General features: G+C 39.8%; 2 protein-coding genes across 5 annotated transcripts in view; one reads left to right on the top strand and one right to left on the bottom strand.

The window, feature by feature from the left end:
- Nucleotides 1–26,598, bottom strand: part of LOC121732758 — a 30,989-nt gene that overhangs the window by 3,137 nt on the left and 1,254 nt on the right. For 3 of the 4 annotated variants that reach the window (XM_042122715.1, XM_042122714.1, XM_042122718.1), the window contains exons 3-8: nt 6,588–7,220; nt 5,780–5,891; nt 3,895–4,013; nt 1,511–1,639; nt 830–1,076; nt 84–241 (exon numbers count right to left, since the gene is read on the bottom strand). In XM_042122715.1, coding sequence (XP_041978649.1) covers nt 84–241; nt 830–1,076; nt 1,511–1,639; nt 3,895–4,013; nt 5,780–5,891; nt 6,588–7,220 — 1,398 coding nt within the window. The remainder of the gene's footprint in view (nt 1–83; nt 242–829; nt 1,077–1,510; nt 1,640–3,894; nt 4,014–5,779; nt 5,892–6,587; nt 7,221–26,598) is intronic. The other variant, XM_042122716.1, reaches the window with a different exon arrangement.
- LOC121732759 (chondroadherin-like) lies at nt 7,246–26,591 on the top strand. The gene is made up of 8 exons (XM_042122719.1): nt 7,246–7,399; nt 7,473–7,641; nt 10,093–10,272; nt 14,143–14,366; nt 14,845–15,043; nt 21,881–22,059; nt 25,731–25,900; nt 26,225–26,591. Exons 1-8 carry the CDS (start codon nt 7,376–7,378, stop codon nt 26,502–26,504), a joined length of 1,425 nt encoding a protein of 474 aa, XP_041978653.1. The 5' UTR covers nt 7,246–7,375; the 3' UTR covers nt 26,505–26,591.

The following is a 26,598-nucleotide window of genomic DNA, read 5'->3' on the forward strand; positions in this document are numbered from 1 at the left end:
CTCCGCCTCGCATGTGGCACCGCCTCCAGCGGTACTGCCGGAGCGACACGACTGTGGCGATTAGTATAGTACGGATGTCATACCTGTGCGGGCTGGTCTCGTGGCGCGTACGCATGTAGTGCGGCAAGCAGATTGGGTTGCAGCTGTCTGCGTAGGGCCGCTAGCACCGCCTCCTCCGCGCCGCCCTCCTCCGCCTCGCATGTGGCCCCGCCTCCAGCGTTACCGCCGGAGCGACGTGACTCTGTGGAGATGAGTAGATATAGAGAACATGTAACATTACATACGCGCAATTGTGCCCATCTGTCACTCTTTCACGCGAAGTATCTCAATCATGCCGAAGTTAGCGACGAAAGTTCCGGGGCTGATTTTATAAGTGCTGAACTGACATTAACTTACTTTGCAAAATAAGCTCTTATTGAACTTACTCCTAACAGAAACGCACAACGCAATTTCGGCATTATGTGTCATCAATTCGAATAGCATTTCAGGCGTAATCATGACGAACTTGAGTCCTTTAAACTCTGGATAGTGTGAGAACTGATAAGAAACTTAATCCGCTGAACCGATTTAGAAGAAAGTATAAAGTATTGGGAATAGACATAGAGTAATTTTTTGCGGTAAGCAACTTGGATTCTAAGTAAGCTATATACGTACTGGAGCGCGAATGCTTTGCGTCGTTTCGTGGTCTGCGGCGAGTGGCGACGCGTGTGTATAGTGTCGCGACGCATTGCAGTTGACCGCGCGACGCCGTGCAGCTTGTCGTACAACCATCTCACAGCGAGCGTCAAACTTAACAGTGAATGATGTTTGGGTTCTAAACTAAACTTACTGGAACGCGAGTGCTTTGCGTCGTGTCGTGGTCTGCGGCGACGCGTGTGTATAGTGTCGCGACGCATCGCGGTGGGTCGCGCGACGCCGTGCAGCTTGTAGTACAACCCGCACGCGTTGCACACCATCTCGCCGCGAGCGTCGCGACGCCATATTGTTGTCGTGTGCGTGCCGCAGTTGCTGCATGAAAGTTCCACCCGCGGCCCGCGCGGGCTTGCTGCTGCGCCTGCGCCGCCAGCGGCGTTCTCCTGAAATACAAGTAGAAATGTTTCATTTAAATATGTCTGATAACAATTATGATTATATTGATTGATATGATTATATATTAAAGTTAAAAAACCACCATTAATTTGTAAAGAACATGTTACGCATTCGTACAGGCAATTCGCAGGTATTCCCTTCTCAATTCAGTGTTTGATTGTAATTTGTATGTTACTGGAATAATTTAATTGATATTGACATTTTTGTAAGGGTGAAGCTAACGCTATTGTAAGGTAATGACAAGTAGTGTCGGCAACTCTAATATAAGATTAAAATTTTATTTTTTTCACATTTGGCTGGAAGAAAATGCCACAAGGCATTAAGCCCGCCTTTGTACAATAACGTGCAAAACGTGTAAAAACAAATCATGATTATATACTATATTCTCACAGTAAAAGGCTTTGATTGATATATAACTTACAGTATCAGGTGGCGGCCAGGCGGGCTCGGTGGCTGGCTGCGCGCGCGCCGGGCAGCTCTGTTTCCTACGCGCCGTGCCGCCGGCGTTCGCGCTCGCAAGCGCCGCGCGCGTGTGCGTCCAATCGCCGTTCTACATGGAAAATATAAAAAGTTATCATTTACATAGTTTATCCATGCGCGACTCGCCGTTTTGCACGTCAGCAAAATCAAGTGGGTCAGCAACAGCCGCTGCCGTCAGCTCGCCGTCCGCGTCACCGCATGACGTCGACTCGTTGCGGGCTTCATCTAGTGCTATATAAAGCTGAGAACATTGCACTTTATATCACTTTCATTCATATTTTCTTTTACGGAAGTTATAGACCGTTAATTAGAATCAGAAGGAGATCTGTTCTACAGTTCTCCAAATAACATAGGCAAGGCCAAAGTGTGACTAACACGTGAGTTTGACAAATGGTCCATCAACTCACAATTACTGTAATTATGTTATTTCAGTGCACTGTCTTACACGTTTGGGATTACTATAGTTTGTTAGAAATCATTAGATAATTTTGTCATCGGTTCATACTTCATACACATTGATGGCCGCTAAGAGACATTTTACGTTTAAGGTTGGTGAAAATGTACATTAGTATTTGATGAATAATTAAATAATTAAACACATTACTAAATCTTCATAACACATATGATCGTTCTTGCCAATGACCTAGAAATGCGCGATTTCTTTACAAAATAAGACAAACATGGAGTACAGGATAAAATCAGGTAACTGTATACGCATAAAAATTAGTTTCCGGTACCTCAAGGCATAAGGAAAGTCCTAAGCCACATTACAATCTGAATTTTAATCGCCGATACACGATAATATTTAGATTTAAACGAAATGCCATTGTTATCTATATTGTCATGACCAAATAAGCTTATTATGTAATTACATAATTATTTTGTTAATAAATAAATATTTCTGCTGCAGTGGCCTGATGACGAAATTTTGTGCAATATTCTTGAATTTTGTTTATTATTGAAAAAAAAAAACTAAGAAACAAAATATTGCCATAATACTGCATGTCAAAGCTAAGACATAAAATCTTTTCCCGTAGTTCAGAAAAAAGATATTTATCTTAAGAAAAAAAATTGTACTTAATATTTCATATGTCTCGAAACTTATCTTTACGTTACCAATAACAAGAAAAGGAAAACACAACAATAGTACAACATAAAGCAACGACCTTTATGATTAAGGGCGAGGCCACACTGCTTTAATGCGTTGCTAAAGCACCGTATGTAGAAGAGTAGCTTGGCGGGGGGCGGGGGCCCTATATAAAAATTTGTTTGGGAGCCCTTATGAAGGGTAAATTACGTTTTTGGGGGCCCCCGTGTAATTGATACAGTAGATACAGCGTTAGCTACGCCCCTGATTGTACGCCACGTATTTGCGTTGCAGCGACGTGCGACAACACAATACAAATCGGTGACAGCGCAGCGCGACATTCACTCTCCCACTCTTGTCTGTCTTCCGGTCAAATCAACGTTCGACGGACGACGACACAACTCATCAAAGGCAAGTCATAAAAATATATTATGTATGTAAAATGATCAACACCGCAACGCGATGGATCAATATGTGGCCTCGCTTTTCTTAAAAGCAATAAACTCTGACGTTTTATTTGAGGAAACTTGTTTATTTCAATAAACAATGCACTAGGTGTGCAGTATGTAAATTGCACTATTTGTTTAACGATAACTGTACCATTTTCTTAGAATCACTACAATATCTCGTCAGTAAAGTTGTGAAGTCATGTATATACTTATCTGATACCGCAAAACAATATCATTATTTATTTTTGACATTTTTAAAATGCATGTAACATTACTTGCGTTCTTAAGAGGAAAAATACAAAATGCGGGTTTATGTACTATGTACGAATGCTCGTTATTATACGAATGTTAATTTTTACTGTTACGCCGGTGATCTGCCTAAGTTTTTGTGCGAAGCATGGTTGTCCCATGTTATGGCTGAGATTTAATATTTATTGAAGCGTATAATTTATGCGTCAGCGTTGCGTCGTCGCAGCGCTGCCGTTTGACGTATAGCCGGCCACAGGGGCGCTGCGTTATCACAGCGTCATTACAGTCTTAACGTCAACACACAAATGTCACATTAAAAATACACCCCCTCCCGTTCGTCTCGGGGGCTGCTGTCCGTCATGTGTGCGTTGCGCGCTGCTGTCACGACGAAGCGCGCCATGTGAATTGTGTGTGGTTATTTGTATGCTGACGCAACGCACCGTGTGGACTGGCTCTTATCTCACGGGTACCCTAGCGTACGATGCGACAAAACATACATTATTTTTTCTATTTATTCTTAATATCGAATACAGTACTTACCGGCATAAGTCCGTTGGGCGGCGGCGGAGGCGCGGGCGCTCGCAGCGGCGACACCGTCATACCAAGATGTTTGCTGTTGATTAGCCGCCGCAGCAGTTGCGTTGCTTCGCCGCCGCGACCTGCGCAGTAAAACATACATGAGTTTAGAAAGAGAACTGTAATAATTATTACTGGTCACGCTAATGCATGGCACATTCGACAAAAACAATGACAAAAACTGAGGTGGGCAATTGATTTTTTACCCCTTTTTTTAATGTGATATTCGTCTATAATTAAGAATGTTGCCTACATTATTGTGAGCGACGACGCAACTCTTCAATGAACATGTCACAAAATAAATAATGTAATTTAAAAACATAAAAAAGCGTCGGACCAACTTGCGGTGACGCACCCAAACAAATTTAAGTGAAATAAGAAATGAACAAATGAGGGCTTTTGCCTTTTGATATTCTATTTGCCACCAGGTGCCGCTATGTAGCGTTAGGGTCTATAGTATCTTGTGTCAAAAAGGTATATTATCGTGATACATGAAAGCGGTTTGACACGATATAGACCCTAAGGGCTATAACTCACCGGGAAGCCAACGCGACGCAGCCAGTGTCTAAGCAACGTCTGGCGTCTCTACGTCGCCGCAGAGTGGTGTTTTTTAACACCCGACAAAAAAGAGGGTTGTTATAAGTTTGACGTATCTGTCTGTCGGTCTGTCTGTCTGTCTGTCTGTCTGTGGCATCGTAGTATCCAAACGGGTGGACCGATTTTGATCTAGTTTTTTTTTGTTTGAAAGCTGACTTAATTGAGAGTGTTCTTAGCTATAGTTCATCATCATCAGCCTGCTCTGTACTGAAAAATCGCTGTTCATCTGGTTAATGAAGGGCCGATTAGCAACTTGCAGTCGTTTGGTGGGCTTTATTGCATTCTAGGTCGTGACATTCATGAATATTACACATTGATGGAAAGTTGACCTGGTGCTGCAGCATCACCTGGTAATCAATAGGATACCCAACTCCTCACCAACTTAGAGCAATGGTTTCGTGTTTGGGCCCATTTTCAATTGCGACAACTAGTAAGACGTAGATAGCCAATAAATTTTTGCATGCTGCTGCTGCAGCATCACCTGGATTCTATAGGAGCCGAGCTCCATATTAAGAAACCAAAGTGAAGGTTTCATGTTTGGACTCATATTGACGGCCTCATCAAAAAAGACACTCCTAGATGGTATTCATTGGGATATAATATGATCCTGTTGATAGGAATTATTCTGCAGTATAACCAACACAAGTTTAAAAAGCTTGAAATAAAATTAAATTAAGAAATTTAAAAAAACCCCCGCCAAAAAACTTTAAAAAGTAATGAAATAATATATTTTACTGACTTTAAGTTTAAATAATTCCTAAGTTTAAAGTGATATTTTAGTCCATAATTGTTGTCAAGGTGTGTCGGGGGACCGCTAATGTAGATGTTTGATTTCATAAAACATTATAGTATCGAGACAATCAGTGACATGGCGATACAAAATGCAAAAGACACTGTTGGCGGTCCCCCGACACACCGTGACAACAATTATGGACTAAAATATCACTTTACACTTAGGAATTATTTAAACTTAAAGTCAGTAAAATATATTATTTCATTACTTTTTAAAGTTTTTTGGCGGGTTTTTTTTTTTAAATTTCTTAATTTAATCTTAATGTTAAGTTTAAAAAAAGCAGCGCTTGCAGCGACGTAGAGGTAGGAGTACGATACAGAATCGGCCAGATGGTAATGTCACTGGCTACGTCGCGTTGGCTTCCCGATGAGTTATAGCCCTAAGGCTACATAGCAGCACCTGGTGACAAATAGAATATTAAAAATCCTCATTATCTATGCACTATGAAATCCAACATACCGTTTTGTTTATGGAGAGCCTGCCATAGAGATTCCTTGTCGTTTTCGTTCTCGTGCGGCGGTTTAGGCGAAGACTGCGTTGAAGGCACAGACTGAGTTTCCTCTGGGTCATCCTACATATTTTATATACTTAAATTAATTGTATTAATATTATAAAATTTGGTATACAGGTGATTTGAAATAACTGAGAAGTTACAGAAATGATATTGTATCTTGTTTAATGAATCTCGTTCTTTAACAAAATACTTCAGTCAACGTCGACAGTACAATAATAACTTAAAGTTTAAACAGTTAGCAGTACAATGCTGGTGTTTACTATGTAATTTGCCTTCATCAGAAGTGTCCTTTCAATCTCATGTTATTATGTAAAGTGTAAACACACACACAGTTGTGCCTAATTTGGTTGTCCAATTTTTTACACAAACATACCAAAATAGTCACATTTAGCTAACATACATTATTATACTCAATTAACGCTCGCTGCAAACTGCGTTTGCAAATAAATGTTACGTGTATATCAAAACGCTAAATGTCGCTATTTTAAACCTCGGATTACTATGCGGCTACCGGCGCGGTAGCTAATATTTAGATGTTAAAAAAAGTTGATAAAATAATCATACATAGCTAGCAAACACCATATACATCGCATAATAAATACATGGCCGGCAACGCACCAGCAGCTCTAATGTTTTGGAATGGATGGAAAACAACTATCGTCAATTCGTCCATGGGCGACGGTAGTTGCTTTCCATCCCCGTTTGCTCCTTTGCCCCCTTATTGTATTAAAAAAAATAGTTTGGGCGGCTCACCTGCGAGATCTCGGATATATCCATCTGCAGCCTGTCGGGGTCGGAGCCGCTGCTGCTCTGGCTGCACTCCTCGTACCCCGCGCCGTCCTTCCTCTTGCCCTTCCCGAACACGTGCTGCTTGTACTCGTCCGCGAAGCTCGCCGGCCGCGGCGCCGCGTACTCGCGCTCCGCTCGCTCGCTCGGCTCGCTGTCCGCCTTCGAGTACAGGGATAAATCGATTTCCTTGTTGTCGTGGTCGCTGTGTGGGCTCGTGACCTGCGGCGCGTAGTACTGATCGTCGTACTCCTGCGGCGCTTCCTCGTAGCCAGGCGGAAGGCGGTCGGTCTCGCGCGCGACCGCCACCGCCTTACTTATTATGTCGATGACGGCGTTGCAGTGCATAACCTCGCGCGCGCGGTCCGCGGGCGGCAGGGTCGGCACGCTGTTGAACGTGATGTGCGGCTCGGCGGGCTTCGCGTACTTCGTGGGGTCGTAGTTCTTGATCTGCAGCAGCGCGACGGCCGCCTGCCGGCTCTCGAGGTTCTTTTCCTCGGTGGAGTCCGGGGACCCGACCTCGTACTCGTGCCGGTCGTACTCGTCGCCCAGCGGCTTGATTATCTCCTCCAGCTTCGCCGCGGTGATGCTCAGGACCTCCTGCGAGCAAAGAAAAACGTCAGGCGCCGATTCCGAGATAGGAGCGACCAATGAGGGGCGCGCCGCCGTTGACATTTCGTGATACGCTTCCACCGCCCGATAAGATAAAGTTGTAGCGCGGCGGCGGTGCAGTGGCCCCCGTGAATCGGTCGAAGATGCACTCTCAGCGCGCACGCGGAGTGAGTAGGAGCGTGGTCGTATGTTGTGTGGTGTGTGTGGCGGTTACATAAGCTATGCTGTTCTCTGTTATAGGTGTTAGTGATAATAAGTGTCCTAGTGTACGCGGGCTGGGCTCGGGGCGAGGGTCGGCCGTGCGACGTCTCCGTGCCAGATGTCAACAATCTCACGCTTAACTGTTCCCGGCGGGATATCACTGAGATACCTGACTGGCCGGAGCGACTTACCACAGCCGTTGACAAAGGTAGCTTTTTCTTTTTTTATAGAAAGGAAAACTTTACAAACTAGCCGTACCACAGATTTATAATGCAGCAAGTTAGTATAGATATTTGAAATGTTCATTCCTCAAATCGGCATTGAAATATGTAATATTAAGAGCAACGTAATTTAGCTTGGGAACACATTTTGAATAGAGTCGTAAGTTATAACCACGTAATATTTAATGAAATTCTCGCTTTGACGACTAGCCCTCAACATAACAATGATCAATATTATGTGTATTTATTAGGAAGGCCATACGATGTGTAACTTTAATGTTAATATTGAATAAATATGATGACAAAACCTGAAGCAGAACATATTGTAGATATTACGTATGAACAGTTCCCAACCAGCGGGCATGTTGGAAGGACAAAGGTGTTAGGGTGCACCCCTCTATTCTTCTTAGAAGTTAAGAAAGTAAGTTAATCAAAACATGAAGTAGATCTAAACTCTAAGGCAGTCCATAATCCTATAATAACATTGAACAATACTTTATAGTATGAACAATTTACAATCTAAGCGCACGCGGCACGGAAGAGTTTCATAAAACTTTCTGATCCTTTTTTGATGAATCAGAATATTTTGATAACATTTACTAATACCATATAATATTAAGGTAATTAATTTTTTTTACCAAATTTTTTTACTTAAGAGATAATAGAGATTTTTTAAGTGCGTACATAGATTAATCTCGCCTGAAACAATATTTATCAACAAGTGTTATGTACACCTATTTACTGGTATGTGTTTAACACGGATTTGCCCGATAAGCACGACTCATTGGGTACAAGATAAATTATTAGAAGTATAAAACCTAATCTTATTAGTGCAAACAGATAATAAATTATCCATACGTAATACATAATTATCCGGACCCACCCCCCCCCCTACTATATCCTCTATCTTACTTGTCCAATCGACAATCCTACTAATATTATAAAGCCGAAAGTATGTGAGTTTGTATGTTTGTTACTTCTTCACACCTAAACGGCTGGACCGATTGCGACAAAATTTTACAAGAAGGTAGCTGTCATCCTGGATTAACACATAGGCTACATTTTTTACCGACTTTCAAAGTGGAGGTTATGTTATGTTCGTTTTTTTTATTTTTTTATGTTTAACGATTACTCCGCTGTTTATGAACCGAGACTTTGCCTCGGCCCGTCTGCTTGAGGGGGCTGCGCCCCCCCAAACCCCTCCCCCTTCCTAGTAGTGTTGCTTTTTACGAAATGGTGTCACATCGTAGTTTCGCTTATAACGAAATGGTATCGCGTTGTTGTGCTGAGTTTAAATTGTCCTTTTTAGGAACAAACTAAGTTATTTACCATAAATGTTCTACTAACCTAAACTAAACACACAGATTTCGAGGGTCATTTGATTAACAGGCTTTCGTCCCGTCTTCTACTTGGGGGGCTGCGGCCCCCCGACCCCCGTTCCTTTTCGTGTCACAAGCGGCAAAGTATTCATTTATCATAAAAAATCACATCTGAACATAAAATATATATTTTTAACTCCTTCGTTTTGGAAATCAGTTAAAAACAATAGTATAAGACAGAATAATCAACTTCCATCTCTCAGTCATCCAAATTGATGTTTCCGATCATCAAAATCAATTCGTTTTGTCTCTTATACCAATAACTATTTACCTATGAAAACACAATTTAGTTTACCTAATAAATGGCGGGTAATTGTACAATGTACATGTATTTTTTTTATTAACCCCCGCCAAAAAAAGAGGTGCGTTATAAGTTTGACGTGTCTGTCTGTCTGTAATTCTGTGTATCTGTCTGTCTTTTTGAAAGCTGACATGATCGAGAGTGTTCTTAGCTATAATTCATCATCATCAGCCTGCTCATTGCTGAAATATCACGGTTTATCTGGTTCGTGATAGGCCGATTAGCAACTTGCAGTCGTTTGATGGATTTTATATTTTGCATTCTGGTTCGTAATCGTGACACTTATGAATATATACACATTAATAGAAAGTTGACCTGGTGCTGCAGCATCAGCTGGTAATTAATAGGATACCCAACTCCTCATCAACTTAGAGCAGAGGTTTTGTGTTTGGGCTCATTTTAATTGCGACAACGTAAGTAGATAAATACTAAATATTTGCATGCTATGCTGCTGCAGCATCTACTGGATTCTATAGGAGCCGAGTTCCGTATGAACCCCGAGTTCGTATGAACGAAGTGGAGTTTTCATGTTTGGGCTCACATTGACGGCCTCATTATATTTAACATTCCGATATTATTCAAATTAAAAAAAATAGTTTTGATTTCCTGCGGAACCCTTCATGGGCGAGTCCAACTCGCACTTGGCAGCTGTTTTACGTTAGCCCCCCCTATCAAAGCTATATAAAATATTGTTTGTCGAAGTGTAAACATGTCTCTATATTTCATGAAATTATTGACTTTGCTTTAACACTTTACAGATCACGTGCTGGTTACCTTCTTCAATAACAGCATAACGAATGTGACGCGGCTACCCAGCCTCCCAGGCAGTAGAATAGCAATCAGCTTCAAAAACAACCGCATTAGAGACGTACAAGAGGACGCGTTTAGAAACATACAGCGCCTCGTCTACTTGGATCTTAGCAATAACTGTATATCAGGTATGTTGTATTTACTGGTAAAATGATAATGATTCGAGGCGGCCTTTATCTATGGAATGATAAATAGAGATAATAAAAAATGTAGCGCGCCTTTTTGTCTTTTTGTGAGGTGCTCTACAAGAAATGTAGTAGTTTACATGAGGAAATGCTTTACGCAACGCCGGCAGATTGGGGATATCGGCCGGGGTATGTGGGACTCCCCTAGCGTACGGCGTACCCACAAAAACCCCATGGTGCTCCACTCCTTGCTTAAGAGGAGTCTACACCGCCCTTTTTTCCATACAAACGTTGTCCCCTGTTTCCTCCCTGGATAATGCTAGTAGAGTTATATATTTTTTCCTGAATATCTACAGCCACCAGTGGCGAAGAGTCCACATAACCCGATTCCCGTCGGCTTCCCTTTTGGAAAATCGAATCTATGGGCCAAATACATTTTTATCTAATAAATATTTTACATACTTAAAAAACTTTGAATTCACTAAACGCCTACAAAATTTTATATGCAATAAATTTTTCTCTCACTTGAAATAGTTTGAATTAATAATTAATCGCCTACAAATTTATATAGGCAATGCAACGTGCATGCCATCTCTGATAGAAGCCGATAAATTAGCGGGTTATTTCTTCATACAACGATATTTCATAGAAAGCATCTGTCCTTTTCATTCCTGTGAACTAATCGTCATTTTCTGTCTCGTTCTACCACGCGCCAATGTACTCGGAAATAAGCCGATACTCGGCGAGTTATTACGGAGAAAGGTTAATTAGCAACGCACAAGTGCGAGCGAGAAAGATGAACTTCATGAAGTAAAATTGTTATGAGTCAAATGGCGGATGAGTGTTTGTAAACAACTTGTTTGGTTTGTGTTTGAATGTCGAATGTTATTTGTTTTAGCGTTAAGAAGAGTGCAGTGTCGCGAATTTAAATTAATTTTATATTGTGATTTGTTAATTTTGACTCGTACAGCTGAGACTGTTGTATGACAGATTATTTGCTGTCGAAGGAAACTTCGTTTCCCAAACTTAGTTTTGAATGACCGTAGTCCGCATGTGCCGTCAGTCGTCACATGCTAATCGTCATTTTCTGTCTCGTTCTACCACGCGCCAATGTACTCGGAAATAAGCCGATACTCGGCGAGTTATTACGGAGAAAGGTTAATTAGCAACGCATACAACTTAACTCAGAAGGCATTTTTCAAAGGCATCATTATCAAACTTGAAACTCGAACATTGTTGAACATCAGTGCTGAGCGTTTTGGTAAGTAGATTTGTTACTCCGGCTTCCCTTCCGAAAATATTTACCCTTCGCCACTGACAGCCACTAATACAATGTTCCTATGTTTTCTTTTTTTTTCATAACTTAATTATTTAATAAGATATGAACGTTCAAAAACCCAAAAAAATGGCCAGATTTTCCGCTGTGTTCAAACATCCAGAAAACAGATTTGGCTAGATTATGCAAAAAAAAAACATAGGAACACAGCTCAAGCCTTTCTTTAATCTTTAATGAATGAAGTACTTAATATAATTAAGTTTTGGAGAAGGAATCAGGGGACAACGAATCGTTGATTTTCTGCAGTTGTCTCTATCGCGTTCTGCGTTATAGGTTTGAAGTAAGGGAGACAGCTATAGATATTACACGTACTTTTTTTCATTTCTCTAGCCCCTGGTGTATCCTCTTAAGGGTGCTTAAGGTAGAGTTTCGGGTACGACAGAACCTAGTACCTACCGCAACTCTGCTGAAATGTAGAGCCCCCATCACTATTAATTTCAAGTCCAATAGTATTTAATTAAGAGGATACACCAGGGGCGAGAGAAATTCAAAATAGGTATTTTGAAAATGTATTGCTGTCTCACCAATCTCAAGTCTCCCACCGCAGAGCGCGATAGAGACAACACGACAAAAGTTCTAATAAAATAAAAGAAAATCATCGATTCGTTGTCCTCTGATTCCTTCTCCAAAACTTAACCGATTTAAGTACTTTTTTCATTAACAATTAAAGCAAGGCTTGAGCTGTGTTCCTATGTTTTACTTTTTTTGGTATATTCCAGCCAGTTTTGTTTTATGGGTGTTTGAACACAGAGAAAAATCTGGCCATTTTTTTGGGTTTTTGAACGTTTATATCTTCTTTAATAATTAAATTATAAAAAAAAAGAAAACATAGGGACATTGTATTAGTGGCCATAAATATTCAGGAAAAAAATTATAACTCTACCGGTATTATCCAGGGAGGAAACAGCGGACAACGTTTGTATGGAAAAACGGCGGTGTGGATCGCTCTTAATTATTATGAATATACCAAAACGTGATGTAATGTGGCAGTGATAATAAATAGTCGGTATAATAACATAAGCGAGGGTTTTCCCCACTAAGCACTACATTATAAAGCAAACAGAACATCATAAAATGAACATAGTCGGTATTTCTTCTGAACCTTCCTTCTTCTTCTGAACTCATAAGTCATAAAGAACCAATACCTTATCAGGTTTAGTCACTGTCACTCATTATAAGTTTGTAGCGACAAACGACAAAAAAATCGAAAAAACTATTGGTCAACACATCATAGACGACTATAAAATATGCCCTATAAATATTTATAATCTATATTATTAAAAAAAGCAGCAATAAGCTTCATACTCTATAAGAGGAGTACATTCTCAGCCAAGTAACGTAAAAGCATAAAGGGTAACATTATGTTAGTGTGACCACTGACCAATGACCATTAATGCCCCTCCCACTGATTTGTTTTTTCCCAAACCGATAACCTCTAAGCACCTCTGAGACTCTAGAAAAATGTTTTTATCAATAATTGCAATTCAAGATACCATCTCAGCTCTGCTATAATTAGTCAATCAGACCAGTTAATATGCCACCAAACAGAATTTCTTAGTTCGGTGGCAGTTTTGACTATAAATCTTTCTCACCTTGCGTTTAAGCCTGATAGCAGGTAGTTGTTTAACAACAACTTCATACAGATAAGAGCTCTATCGATCAAATGAAGAACAAGTGCGTCACAGTGCTTCACGTTATCTTCCCATCTGTTTACATTGTCACCTGTTTACTACACAATATACTAGCAGTGCTTTAGAAATTGGGAATGGGCTGGCTCGACTGTAAATGGGCCATTTAGACCCTCAAAAACACGAAGAAACATCCTAGCGTTTAAATTAGCAGGGTGGGGTAGAAACCTGCAACGTACATATTTGTAACTTCTGCAGATATCCATGAACGCCTACAGGAGTTGTAACATTTACATCTGTCATCATGACCTGCGAGTTGCGACGCTTGTATTTGTTTTTCGTTCGTAATCTACTGATTTTATACGAATGCGACAGAAAATAGTAATGTTTTTCTTTTATAAGTAGGGTTGCCATCCGTCCGAATTTCCCCGGATTTGTCCTAGTTTGAAGGGCGTCCGGGGTGCGTCCGGCCGGGTTTTTGAAAAGTGTCCGGTTGAAATCCAGACACTTTTAATCAGAGTTTAACTTTTAAGTCATGCAGCAATAAACGAAAGATAAAAACTCGCTAAGCATACACACGGTTTCTTGCACGGACTTGAGTTAGTCAGATTTTTACAAATTCTTGTTGGAAAAGCAAAAATTGGCAAAACGTTATCGTAAATACTCTTTAAAAGGTGTCCGGGGAAATAACCACATTTCGGCCAAATGTCCGGGTATTTTGTCGTGCCTGACCGGCGAAGGGAATCTGGGTGATGGCAACCCTATTTATAAGTATATTTCTTTGGCGCGCCATTGAAGAAAGAATCCGAAAGGGCTAGATGAATTAAATACCTCTCTAAAAGATACATCGCAATTGGCATTTTCTAGCAATGAGTTATTTCCCATTTAAGTTGCAAAGAAAATTTTCAGGTGATGTGCTCCGCAGCGAGATATTCCAAGGTCCCTACAGCGATGGAGTATACGGCAGCCTCGCGCTGGAGACCCTCAACTTGGGCTTCAACGAGATCCACTCCCTGGACAGATACCTGTTCCAGTACACGCCCAACCTGACCAGGCTCTATCTGAACAACAATCCCATTGAGATATTAGACCATGTGACGGTGTTAGCGTTGTCGAGCGCGACGAATTTGGAGGTATGAGATTATTATTAAGGTCCTCTTGTGTCAGCCTTGTCAATCAGTTTAAGAGATATTACATGAGGAAATAGCATTATATTTATCCCTGGTTAAATAAAATGCTAGATGAAAGAGACGGTATGATTTTAAAACATACATCTCAGATTTGCGCAAGTGGACTTTGTCACTCTTTTTGTCTAATCAAGACTTGAAACTCATTCTGCCTAGAAAAAATTTTACCCCGTTACAATTAAAACGATCTTCACGTACATAAGTTGAAGTTATACAAATTGCAATGTTGCTCTAGTCTGTTAAGCTTTTCCAAATTATCATACAAGTAAAAATTTTGTAGAAATAACTAAAACATTGGTGTAAATGGGGTTAAGATACATTTTAGTTACTTAATCCCACTATATTTTAAAGATATAAATCGACAAGTTCTTTCACCTGCATAGAAAATAAATGATCTACCCTCAAAATATGCTCTGCATTTCAGGTGCTGGACCTCTCAAAGACTGCCATCGACAGTATCCCGTTGGACGCGTTCAGAGGCCTGGTCAACCTGCGCCAACTAGATCTATCTGGGAATGGGTTTGTGACAGTCCCTGAAAGCCTCAGCTTGGTTGGCAGCACTCTGCAGTATTTGACCTTCAACAACAACCCTATTATAGAGCTCAATGACGATAGTTTTGTGGGTAAGTGTTTTTATTCTCATTGCCCATTTCCGCTAGTAATATGTTAGTGGTTAGAATAGTCCTATGTCTTTTCCCGGGACTCAAAATATCTCCATGCCAAATTTCAGCAAAATCGGTTCATCGGTTTGAGCGTGAAGAGGTAACAGACAGACAGACAGACAGACAGACAGACGGACAGACAGACACACTTTCGCATTTATAATATTAGTATGGATTAGAAGGATTGTACAGCGGGTGATTATTATATTTTATTCACTTTCGAGACTAAGGGTGGGGTGGGTCATAATGCACCAGAGGCGTAGTCATAGTTAAGGTTAAAGTTAAAGTAAGTCGGTACAACTCACCCTTAAGCAAATACTTTTATAGCAGCGCCTTTTCTACTTGAAAAATAAATAAGCGCCTGCGACGCCTTAGCACTTTTATAGGTAACAGCAACTATTTTTTTTAAGTAGGAAAGTTGCTACCATAAAAAAATACAATTTTTAACCTAATCATTCTATGAAATAATCATGATAGTTTAAATACATATCTAATAGTGTCTGTTTTCTATTCCATGTACTATGTAGGTACTACCAGAGAAGTTGTTTCATTGGCAGATGGCGGACCTTTGTAATGTGGTCGATTTTTGTTAAACCCAGCCGACAGATCACGAATTACCTACCTACATTGAATTAAAAATAATCCGACCAAATCACGTAGGTCTGTCAACTACCTATGAATCAATTTCTTCGATGGTTCATATTTCTATGATAAGAGAGAGTAAAAAATCGCAAAGAGCTGTGTATAGGGCTCTCTTATTTGAGCCAGTTGATTTCGATTTTTTCGGCTTGATATTTTACGCAGATTTTACAAATAAATACCAAACCATAAAAAATTGCTTGAGGTTATCAAGTTTATTTCGGACATTAGGGGGAGGATGTTGCCAACGCATTAGATCGTAATTATCTTACATTTCGGACGTACTTATGATTTCACCACAGATACCAAAATTATATTAATAGACAGGCACATAAAAACTTTATTTATAACACTTTATTACAAAACTAATATATCATTACAATTAACCGAGAAAAACACGTTTTTACAGCGCGAACGATTAACACATAGAGCAGCGGTTCTCAAACTTTTTGAATGGGGGAACCCTTTTAACAAGTGACTTTTTGACACCCCAAAAAAATGTTTTGTCTTTGAATGAATGGTCTCCATGCTGGTGTCTTGTGACATTTCTAAAAACAATTTATCCATCGCTCGCGGAGCCTTGCAGGGGCTCGGCAGAGTACTCTTGATGCCTGACATAAGAAAAGAGACCGTCCCGAGGGCTTAGTCGTCGTCGTCGTCACTTATCAGAAAGTGGTGAAACACGCCGTTTCACCACTTTCTGATAAGTGACGAATAGGCTATCCACCACTTAACTTGACAGATCAAGTACGGAGAATCTGTCAAAAAATGTTTAATAGCCTATTTATAATAACTACTAATAGGCACTTTATCAGAAAGTGGTGAAACAGGCCTTAAAATAATTAATTGTCCAAAATTAAAACTAATTAAATTCTTTCGTTAACTTCAACTAATATTATATGTTCAGATATAAGCAACTTACGTAATCGCGGGATTAGTAGCATAATAAATATCTGTGATGTAATTCCTATGCAATTTCACTTTATTAAATGGAAACTTATTTAATATCGTAGCGATATCATTTGATAGCAAATGTAAAAATTACTGATATTTTTATTCTCAGTAAGATTGGAGTAAGCCTTGTTATTTAATTCAACATTAAAAAACCTTCTTTCTTTGTTTGATCCAGTCTGTTTTCTACCAAAAAGCAAAAGAGTATTCTAGAGAGTAGAGCCAAACCAACCAACGTTGTCACGCCATCCAGAGGCAGCACCAGCATAGGCAGTGAACAAAAAGTTCTTTTTTTTTAATGAAATAAGGGGGCAAACGAGCAAACGGGTCACCTGATGGAAAGCAACTTCCGTGGCCTATGGACACTCGCAACATCAGAAGAGATGCGTTGCCGGCCTTTTAAGAGGGAATAGGGGAGGGTAAGGAAGGGAATAGGGAAGGGTAGGGAAAGGAATAGGGTTGGGGATTGGGCCACCAGTAAACTCACTCAATCGGCGAAACACAGCGCAAGCGCTGTTTCACGCCGGTTTTCTGTGAGCCCGTGGTATTTCTCCGGTCGAGCCGGCCCATTCGTGCCGAAGCATGGCTCTACCACGTTTGAGAACGTTTCTGTAAATAATCTGATACTTATATTGTGTAGACCAGCCAACATGTTGGATTATAGTCGGATTATTTACTCTAGCAGAGGGCGCTACTAGCACAGTAGCGCCCTCTGCTCCGACCTAGGCGTATTCACTGTCGCGGAAGCTTCCAGATGATCCGATGATTATTCTATCTAGATCTATCTAGGTCCTACATTATCGCTAAGCGAAATCCGAAACCTTAAAAACAATGTACACTCTATCTTTCAATAAACATCTTTTCATCTCTCTCGATTTTCATATAAAAGATAGAGAAGACATGTTATTCGAATTCTAACCATTAACATTAGCGTAAATGGGCCTTAATCACACGTTCCATAACCCGTCTATTCGTCATACCTCCAAATAATTACGGAAGATAAGACTTTTGGCACATAAGCCCCGATGAGACTGGGGTTGTTGGCCCTATATCAGCCGAGATAGGAATGATGCCAATGGAAATTTTAGCAACTACTAATCGCTAAAACTGGTTTAGCCTTATCAAATCTAAGATACTTAAAAATAACCGAATTTGTTGATTCCGCGAACGCGATTTCACCATGACGTTGATTTTATTGAAATTGTTTTTATTTATTGGGTATTGAATGTTATTAGGATGTTTATTAGCTTTCATATCTCAATTCTATTTGTTAATGGCCGTCTTTCCCACTCAGTACGTAAGCAAACTATTACTGTAATTTGCTTTAACGTGCCGAGTACTACAGAGTGGTCTTGGTGAACTTTTATTGTACTACAAATTCATCATTATACTCATTAAAAATTACGATAAAAAAATAGTAACAGCTAACTCTATAAATGTGTTATTACGTATTCTTTGTTGATACTTATACCTGATAATGATGACTAGCTGTTTGACCGAACTTTGCTCGGTATTCGATAAAACACGAATAAAATGACATTTTCCAAAAATGATTCCTAGCTAGATCGATTTAGCGCCCCCGAAACCCCCTATATACCAAATTTCATGAAAATCGTTGGAGCCGATTCCGAGATTCCAATTATATATATATATACAAGAATTGCTCGTTTAAAGATATAAGATAATGATACTATGATACACGTACATACGCTATAACTGCTATAAGCATAACAATATAATAAGAAAACATGCATTTACATCTTACAAATTACGTGTAATGATTAAACCAGGTAGTTTTTATAGTTAACAATGGTTCAGTGAACTGCTATTTGTTACACTGATATCATTGTTGGACTTGGAGGTTATTATGGCAAAAAATCATTATCGTTCGTTGACTTCGCTCGAAGAAAAGTTTTTTGCATCAAATGTGACAAAAACCTGCGCGTGCGCATCGAGCATGTTTTCTTTATTTTTCGTAAATTCTTTGGAGTCCAGACAGTTAAAAAACCATCTATGTTAAAAATAAAATTAGCTAAGGCAAATTAGTATGTAATGATTAATGAAACTCATATTTTGCTTTCAACGAGCATTTTTTTGTGATGGCTAAAAGACGAGAAGAAATACGATATATTACAGTCAGTGCTCCCAAAGTGATAATGAATAGAAATTTTCGTAATTTTTCGGCAACGATCGTATTTTCCGAGCGTCGGAAGACGTCGCTGCAAGCGCCGCTGTTTAACTTAACTTTGGAAAAACAACGCTTTGCAGCGACTTAGAGGCGCCTGCCGTTGCTTGGACGTTACCATGGTAACGCCGCGATGGCTTCCCGGCACTTATTGACGGACCGGCGACAGCGGACAGCCACCGGCTATATGATATCTATACGAGGGCTGCTATTTATGTATCCGGAACTGGCCACTTACAAGAACAATATTTCAAAAGTAATTACAACAATTGAAAATAGAACTCTTTGGTTGAAGAATACATTTTGTTTCATGTGACTGTCAATTATTTTTCCATTGTGGCGTCATTTTGAAAATTGCGTGTCTTCATTTGCCATGTATTTAACGCGTAAACATTTTCGTGCAATGATTTACTACGATTTTCGGCGTGGGCTAAATCAACAACAGAGCTTTATTCAACTCACCGCAACTTTTGGAGATGAAGCACCATCAAAAACCACTGTTTATCACTGGTACAGTGAGTTTAATCGTGGGCGGTCTATGCTCACGGATGAAAATAAAGAAGGTCGCCCAAAAACAGCTGTTGTCCCACAAAATATAGATGCTGTGCGGGAACTAATAATGCGTGATCGTCATGTTACATATCGCGAGATAGAGGCGTCCTTAGGCATAAGTATGACGAGCATACATAAGATATTACACGAACATTTGGCTGTAAAAAAAATATGTTCGCGTTGGATTCCGCACAACTTGACAATCGATCAAAAACGGGCTCGTGTCGATTGGTGCAAAAAAATGATAAAAAAATACAACCGTGGTACGTCAAAAGCCGTTTATAATATCTACACAGGTGATGAATCTTGGATCTATGCATATGACCCCGAAACTAAACAACAGTCAACGGTGTGGGTGTTCCAAGATGAGCCGAAACCAACAAAAGTTACTCGTGCAAAAAGTACTTTGAAGCAAATGGTCGCCTGTTTTTTTGGAATTAATGGACATGTGGCTACAGTGCCATTAGAGAATCGTAAAACGGTTAATTCTGAATGGTATACGACCATTTGTTTACCAGAAGTCTTTGAAGAAATAAGAAAGGACAACCGACAACGCAGAATCATATTACATCACGACAATGCTAGCTGTCACACCTCAGCTGAAACAACTCAGTTTTTGGAGGGTCAAAAGATCGAATTGACTGGTCATCCGCCGTACAGCCCTGATTTGGCACCTAACGATTTCTTTTTATTTCCATACGCGAAGAACAAATTACGTGGTCAACGTTTTTCGAGCCGCGAAGAGGCTGTTGATGCGTTCAAAATGCACGTTTTGGAGATACCTTAATCAGAATGGAAAAAGTGCTATGAAAATTGGTTCCAGCGTATGCAAAAGTGTGTCGATCATCGCGGCGAATATTTTGAAAAGCAATAAAACCATATTAAATGATATATGTTTGTTTCTTTTTTTATTCCGGATACATAAATAGCAGCCCTCGTACTTATAAAATTACATGTCCTGACTGACGGACTGACTGACTGATTCATCATCGCTGAGCAAAAACTGTAAAAGTTACAGCCACGAAATTTGGTGAGTAGGGTTGTTTTATTAAGTAGACACCCACTAAGGAAGAAATTTTGAAAATTTTACCCCGAAGGGGGTGAAATAAGGGTTGAAAGTTTTAATGAAAGACCGTCATTTCTTGAGTTAGAAACATGAAAGTTTATTGACGTTTGCTTAAATAGGGTTCGTTTTTACCCTTTGTATAAGGAACCACAAAAACAAAAAGAAGAAAACTATCCATCTTTGTTATTATACTATGTTAACGCGGATGAAGTTGCGGGCAACAGCTAGTTTACTTCTATTTCCTTTGACCAAGGTGCAAAATGCAAGTTTCATAGATTCGGGTGTTTTCGTGATTATGACAATTAGCTAAGATTTTCATACGCATTATTAATTAGGGAGTACTAAACATAGTTGTAAGTTGTAACAGTGTTACTTTTTTGGAATAGTCTCATTTAAGCCGACCACATTGGTTTTATTTTGGTTTCTAACCTAACATTCAACATTTATTTGTGTCGACCAAAGATCACAGCCGTAAAACGTAATGATACAGCCAATGTCTTGCTCCAAAGTCTAAAAGCATGTCACGGCATAACAGCTTTGTTATAGAGGATGTTTAGCTTCTGTTAGTGTTAAGTCGCTCGGAAGACTCAAGGCTCTAACAAGGCCAACGACTATCACAATAATGATATTGCGACTATTTGAAGTACAGGCCTCATTGGAAAGGATAATTCTCTTGTCTTATGTAGAGCTAAAAGCTTTCAAAATTTCACGTACTTATATACCGGCAATTTACAAACATTTACCGCCTTGCAATAAAAAGATCCACAATGCGTATTGAAGTTAAACATTGTTATGTTCTTTCCAAACTGCATTTTCAATCGGACATGGACAAAACATGGTTTGTGCCACGATTGGTTCAAACCTATGACAGGTTCCGGATCCGGAGGTGCCTCCGGGTTTATAAATAGGCTATTATAGGTCATAAAAATATGAATTCGCCAATGGTCAGTGCACAATGTACTCCAAATGGGAAGAGGTTCTAGGTTGGGTTTTAAATAATTTTTTAGTAGGGGTTTGGTCTATATGAGATGGCTTTTTGGCTATAATGGATAAGGACGATAAGGTTCAGCTGCGCTATTTTGGGTTTAAAATGAGAGTGCATGAAATATCGCCTTATCTCTTTCATTCCTCGTATTTTTGAAAGAAATGTCATGATACTGACGAACGATTAGCATCAACCCGACTTGCCGCAAATCACCAGCATGATTTTTACAATAAATGTTATACTGTAAGCAGTGCCGGATTTAGATTTTTATTTTTTATTTCCGCCACCCCATGTACGAAGTCTGCTGCCCCCCCTAGAACGCTGCCGCCCCTATATGGCCTATGCGACCTATTTATAAATCTAGGGCTGATTGTAAGTGTTACAGAAAATATTAACATCTATTCATCTTCCATGTTCCAGGACTATCCAACGTGCTGGAACTAGAAGTGGGAGAGAACGACTATTTGGAAGAAGTGAAGCGTAGCACGTTCACACCGCTCAAAAGCTTGCGAGTCCTGCACCTGTGCCACAACAAAAACCTAAAATACATAAGCCACAACGCGTTTAGATCTATCAAAGAGAAGCTAACGCTAAAAGAGGTAATTTTTTAGGGTTCCGTAGTCAACAAAGAACCCTTATAGTTTCGGTCTGTGTGAGGTGCGCAAGTACATACTCGAACCTTCTAGAAAGGTCCAATGTTTGTTTACGTGTTTACCGTTTATTTGTTTGCGTGTTTACGTGTTTTAATTTAGACCTTATGACTGAGTCCATAAGGTCTAAATTAAATTCAACTTACTGCACTTATCGTAAGGACGGCAGTTTTATTGTGGTACATGCTCGAGCCTCCTAGAAAGTTCCCACGCTTGTTTACTTGTTTACGTGAATCGGGAACTTTCTGGAATTCGTCTCGCCATATAAAAAGCCGCAGGCAGGCCCGGCAGAGTCAGTTCAGTTCGAGCGATCATAAAGGCGATTTCGGAGTGACAATAAGTGATCAATAGTGAGTGAACCAGTGAAACCTTCGACTTGGCTACGACCTAGGACAGTGATAGTGCTTAGTGATTGGACCTAGTGATTAGTGTTTGGACTTAGTGCTAAGTGTTGTGACCTAGTGTGTGCTTGTGTGACCTGGACTTAGTGAATAAAGTCTTCAAGAGAGTCAGCAGGTCTTTCTCTCCAAATCCTTCGAACCCTAGCACGTAACAGTATGTACATATTAATGATGCCGACAAAATGGTACATGAAATCTTAAAAAAATATATTTTTTATGGTACCTTCCCTACACATCAAGCTGGAATGAATTTTTTTCGCATCTACCCCACGCTTCACATTACGTCAGGTCCCGTGGTAAGTACCTACCTGAAGGACTTGTATTACGGGTATCCAGACAACTGAAATGTATTTAAGCTTAATACTTTTATACTATATTTATACTACAAAATATATATATATATATACAGTGTGTAACAAAAATAAGTGATAATACTTTAGGGTGTGTACGTGTTCCTTGTAGAGAGTTCACTGTGAAAGTAGCAGCTCTGAAAGATGAAAATTTTTTTTCACTTTTGTATGGACAAAGGCCCGAGCGTCACGAGTTTCCCCATACAAAAGTGAAAAAAAATTTTGGTCTTTCAGCACTGCTACTTTCACAGTGAACTCTCTACAAGGAACACATACACACCCTAAAGTATTATCACTTATTTTTGTTACACCCTGTATATATGTACATACATATTTAAGATTTTTTACGATGCACATATTTAATCAACATCCATGACCAAGGAACATCGAAAACTCTCTGTTCCGTCGGCGGGATTCGAAGCCGTAACCCCCGGGTTAGGCTTCCACTGAGCCACTGAGTCGTCAAATGTTTAGGTAGGAAGTTCGCGCACTGTTATCAGTCTTTTTATCTATTCCAACAATGATGCGTAGTAAATACAAGGATTTTCCGTTTCACCTGACTGCGTTCGGAGGGCTATGTTTTTTTTAATTTATGTAAAACTAGATGACGCTAGCAAATCATTTGCGCCGAACTTCCTTTATCGTCCGGGAGCCGGGGTTAACGTTACATAGGTACTAGTGATACTAGTATGTCATTTACAGCCTTACAGGAAGTTAGAACAACACAGTCTTCATAACCTTAAAATAAAGGATGTCTTTGTACGGTATACTTTAGCATTGAACGGCTCCGTGGTCCAGTGGTTAAGAGCGTGGAGGTCGTGGGTTCAATTCCCGCGTTGGAAACATGTTATTTCCAAGTTTGGTTAGTACAATGCAGGCTGATCACCTGATTGTCTGACAAGATGATCCGTGCGTCGGTTGGGCATGTAAAAAGTCGGTCCTGCGCCTGATCTCTCGCCAGTCGTGTCGGTCTTCCGTCCCACTGGGTTATGAGAGAAAAAGTAATAGAGAGTGCTCTTGTGTACTGCGCACACACTTGGGCACTATAAAATTACTCCTGCGTCACTGGCCTGGTTTCAATGAAACCGGCCACCGTCACCGAAACCGGTGTGGGATATTATTACATACTTTAGCATGTTCCAGCTAAAGGTAGAGCTGAACAGCTTTTCGCCTTTGACCTTAAAGGTGCCATAAGAGTACCATAAATGGTATCTTATGGAGGACTCTCATATCTCTTACTAGATGACCCGGTGAACTTTGCATCACTTCCCTCCAAATATAAACCTTCCCTGGACTGGACTTCCACAAATATTTCAAGACTAAAATTAGCCACAGACTCAAGCGTTATGTTTGCGGTCCACAGAATAATTTTTACTCGATTTTGGAGTCTATCGAGTAATTCTGAATGTGTGGACGTAAGCCCAAGCCGCGGTTTTTAATCTACGTGATTACTCGATCGAGTAAAACCGTATGAGAGTATTTAGCATAAGTCGGAGAAAATTCAATAAATATTAACGTACTTAAACAGTAGATATTGAGCAGGTTGTTTGCATTACGAAAGTAAACGAGAAGTGTTTTATCTACGCCAGTGTTTTTCAACCTGTGGGTCGCGAACCCCCTGGGGGTTTGCGAAGCTTCTGTAGATGGCCGCCAGAGGTCGAGAGAACTATTTCAGTAAAATAACACAATAAAATAGAAAAATACTATTAATATTATATTAAGTGGGGCTTTTTAACAAAAGAATATAATATCCGTAACTATGCAATTGTATTATATAAATACTTACATGATAAAAAAGCAAAGGGGATCGCAAAACATTTTCTCATACCAAGAGAGGTCGCATCATAAAAAAAGGTTGAAAAACACTGATCTACGCTATTAACAACTGGGTTATCAGAAATAGAGTAAAATATGAAAAGGTACACAAACTTGCGTCCCAGATATGTTTTTAGAATTAACAAACACAACTAGGTCAGCTGATTAATCAATTTTTCGTGAAAACGATAACAGTTAATATTGCACATGTTTATTTATCACTCTCCAATATTCATCATGATCAGCTTTCATGCTAAAGAATAAAAAAAATATGATTTTATGGATGGCGCCCGCAACTTCGTTGCGTGTGAATTGCATACGTGGGAGAGCCATGCTTCGGCACAAATGGGCCGGCTCGACCGGAGAAATACCACGTTCTCACAGAAAACCGGCGTGAAACAGCGCTTGCGCTATGTTTCGCCGAGTGAGTGAGTTTACCGGAGGCCCAATCCCCTACCCTATTCCCTTCCCTACCCTCCCCTATTCCCTTCCCTTCCCTACCTTCCCCTACCCTATTCCCTCTTAAAAGGCCGGCAACGCACTTGCAAACCTTCTGATGCTGCGAGTGTCCATGGGCGACGGAAGTTGCTTTCCATCAGGTGACCCGATTGCTCGTTTGCCCCCTTATATCATTAAAAAAAAAATCGTTAATTGCGCTTGAACCGCCTATTTTTCCGCAATTAACTATCCTATGTGCTGTCCCGTATTTCCGGGTATCTCCAATAACAAATTTTATCTAAATCGGTTCAGTAGGCCTACTACGAAACCGTTTTGAGACTCAAACAATCGGACGAGAATGCCGCGTCCTGCTCTAACAACGTCATTTCACGTTTGTATGGTATGTATGAGTAGGGCGCGGCATTCTCGTACGATTGATTGGGTCTCAAAATGGTTTCGTGGTACGGCCCCAGGTGTGATAGTGCATCTCTAAGATACCATGGAGGCAGACACTTTCGCATTTATAATATTAGAATTTAGAAGTTGTTAAGTGAAATAGTAAAAATGCACCTTAAGCCATTAAATATACATATAAATAACTTTACCAATTCAACAGGTATACCTTGATAACAACAATCTGAGCGAACTACCAACGGATCTACTCGTTTGGAGTCAGCTGGACATACTGGGCATGAGCGGCAACAGTTGGCTTTGCAACTGTGATCTCGCCGATATTGTGGTCAAACAAGGAGCAGGAACAAAGTTTAAGACAGATGAAATACCTCAGTAAGTTTCCCTTAAATATAACTCTGATGAAACTATGCATATTCTAGTCCAATATTGTGCATAATCATCTGGATTTAAATGTGTGTATATGTTTAAATTTATCATCCAAAGATCTGCGTAAAGGCCAAACATGTATTCTTGTTACCATGACTAAGACTATATTATAGTCAGTGCCAGCGAATGTACAAAAATTCATTAACTCGATATTAATATCATACAAATTCTTAATTAACATTAAAAGTCATTAAACCTCAGAATTAACAATAAAAAATATTCTTATTTTTGTTAGTGATGATATTAATCTATTTTTATTCTTTTCTACAGTTGTGCTGCACCTATGCGGTTAAGCGGGGCATACATTACCAACATAACCATACCCTTCTGCCCTGTGTTTGACACATCCTTTACATATAAAAGAGGCTTTACTCTATCAGATTTAAAACCCAAGCATGTTCTATGGAGCATCTTAGGTGTCGCTACAGTAGTAGGTGTGGGTATGATATGTGGTCTACTAGTTAATGCAGCTAAAGCTTTCTACAGGAGAAAATTGAGAGCAGAACCCATCCGTTACTTCAATATAAATGAAGATTCAGAGTTTGCATAACTTAAAAATTGTATATTATATAATAAATTAGTTGTCAGTATTTTCCTTAACATGAATCAACATATTATAAATAAAATGTTTTTAGAACATGTTT

This window comes from Aricia agestis, chromosome 12 (genome assembly GCF_905147365.1).
Source record: "Aricia agestis chromosome 12, ilAriAges1.1, whole genome shotgun sequence".
NCBI lineage: Eukaryota > Metazoa > Arthropoda > Insecta > Lepidoptera > Lycaenidae > Aricia > Aricia agestis.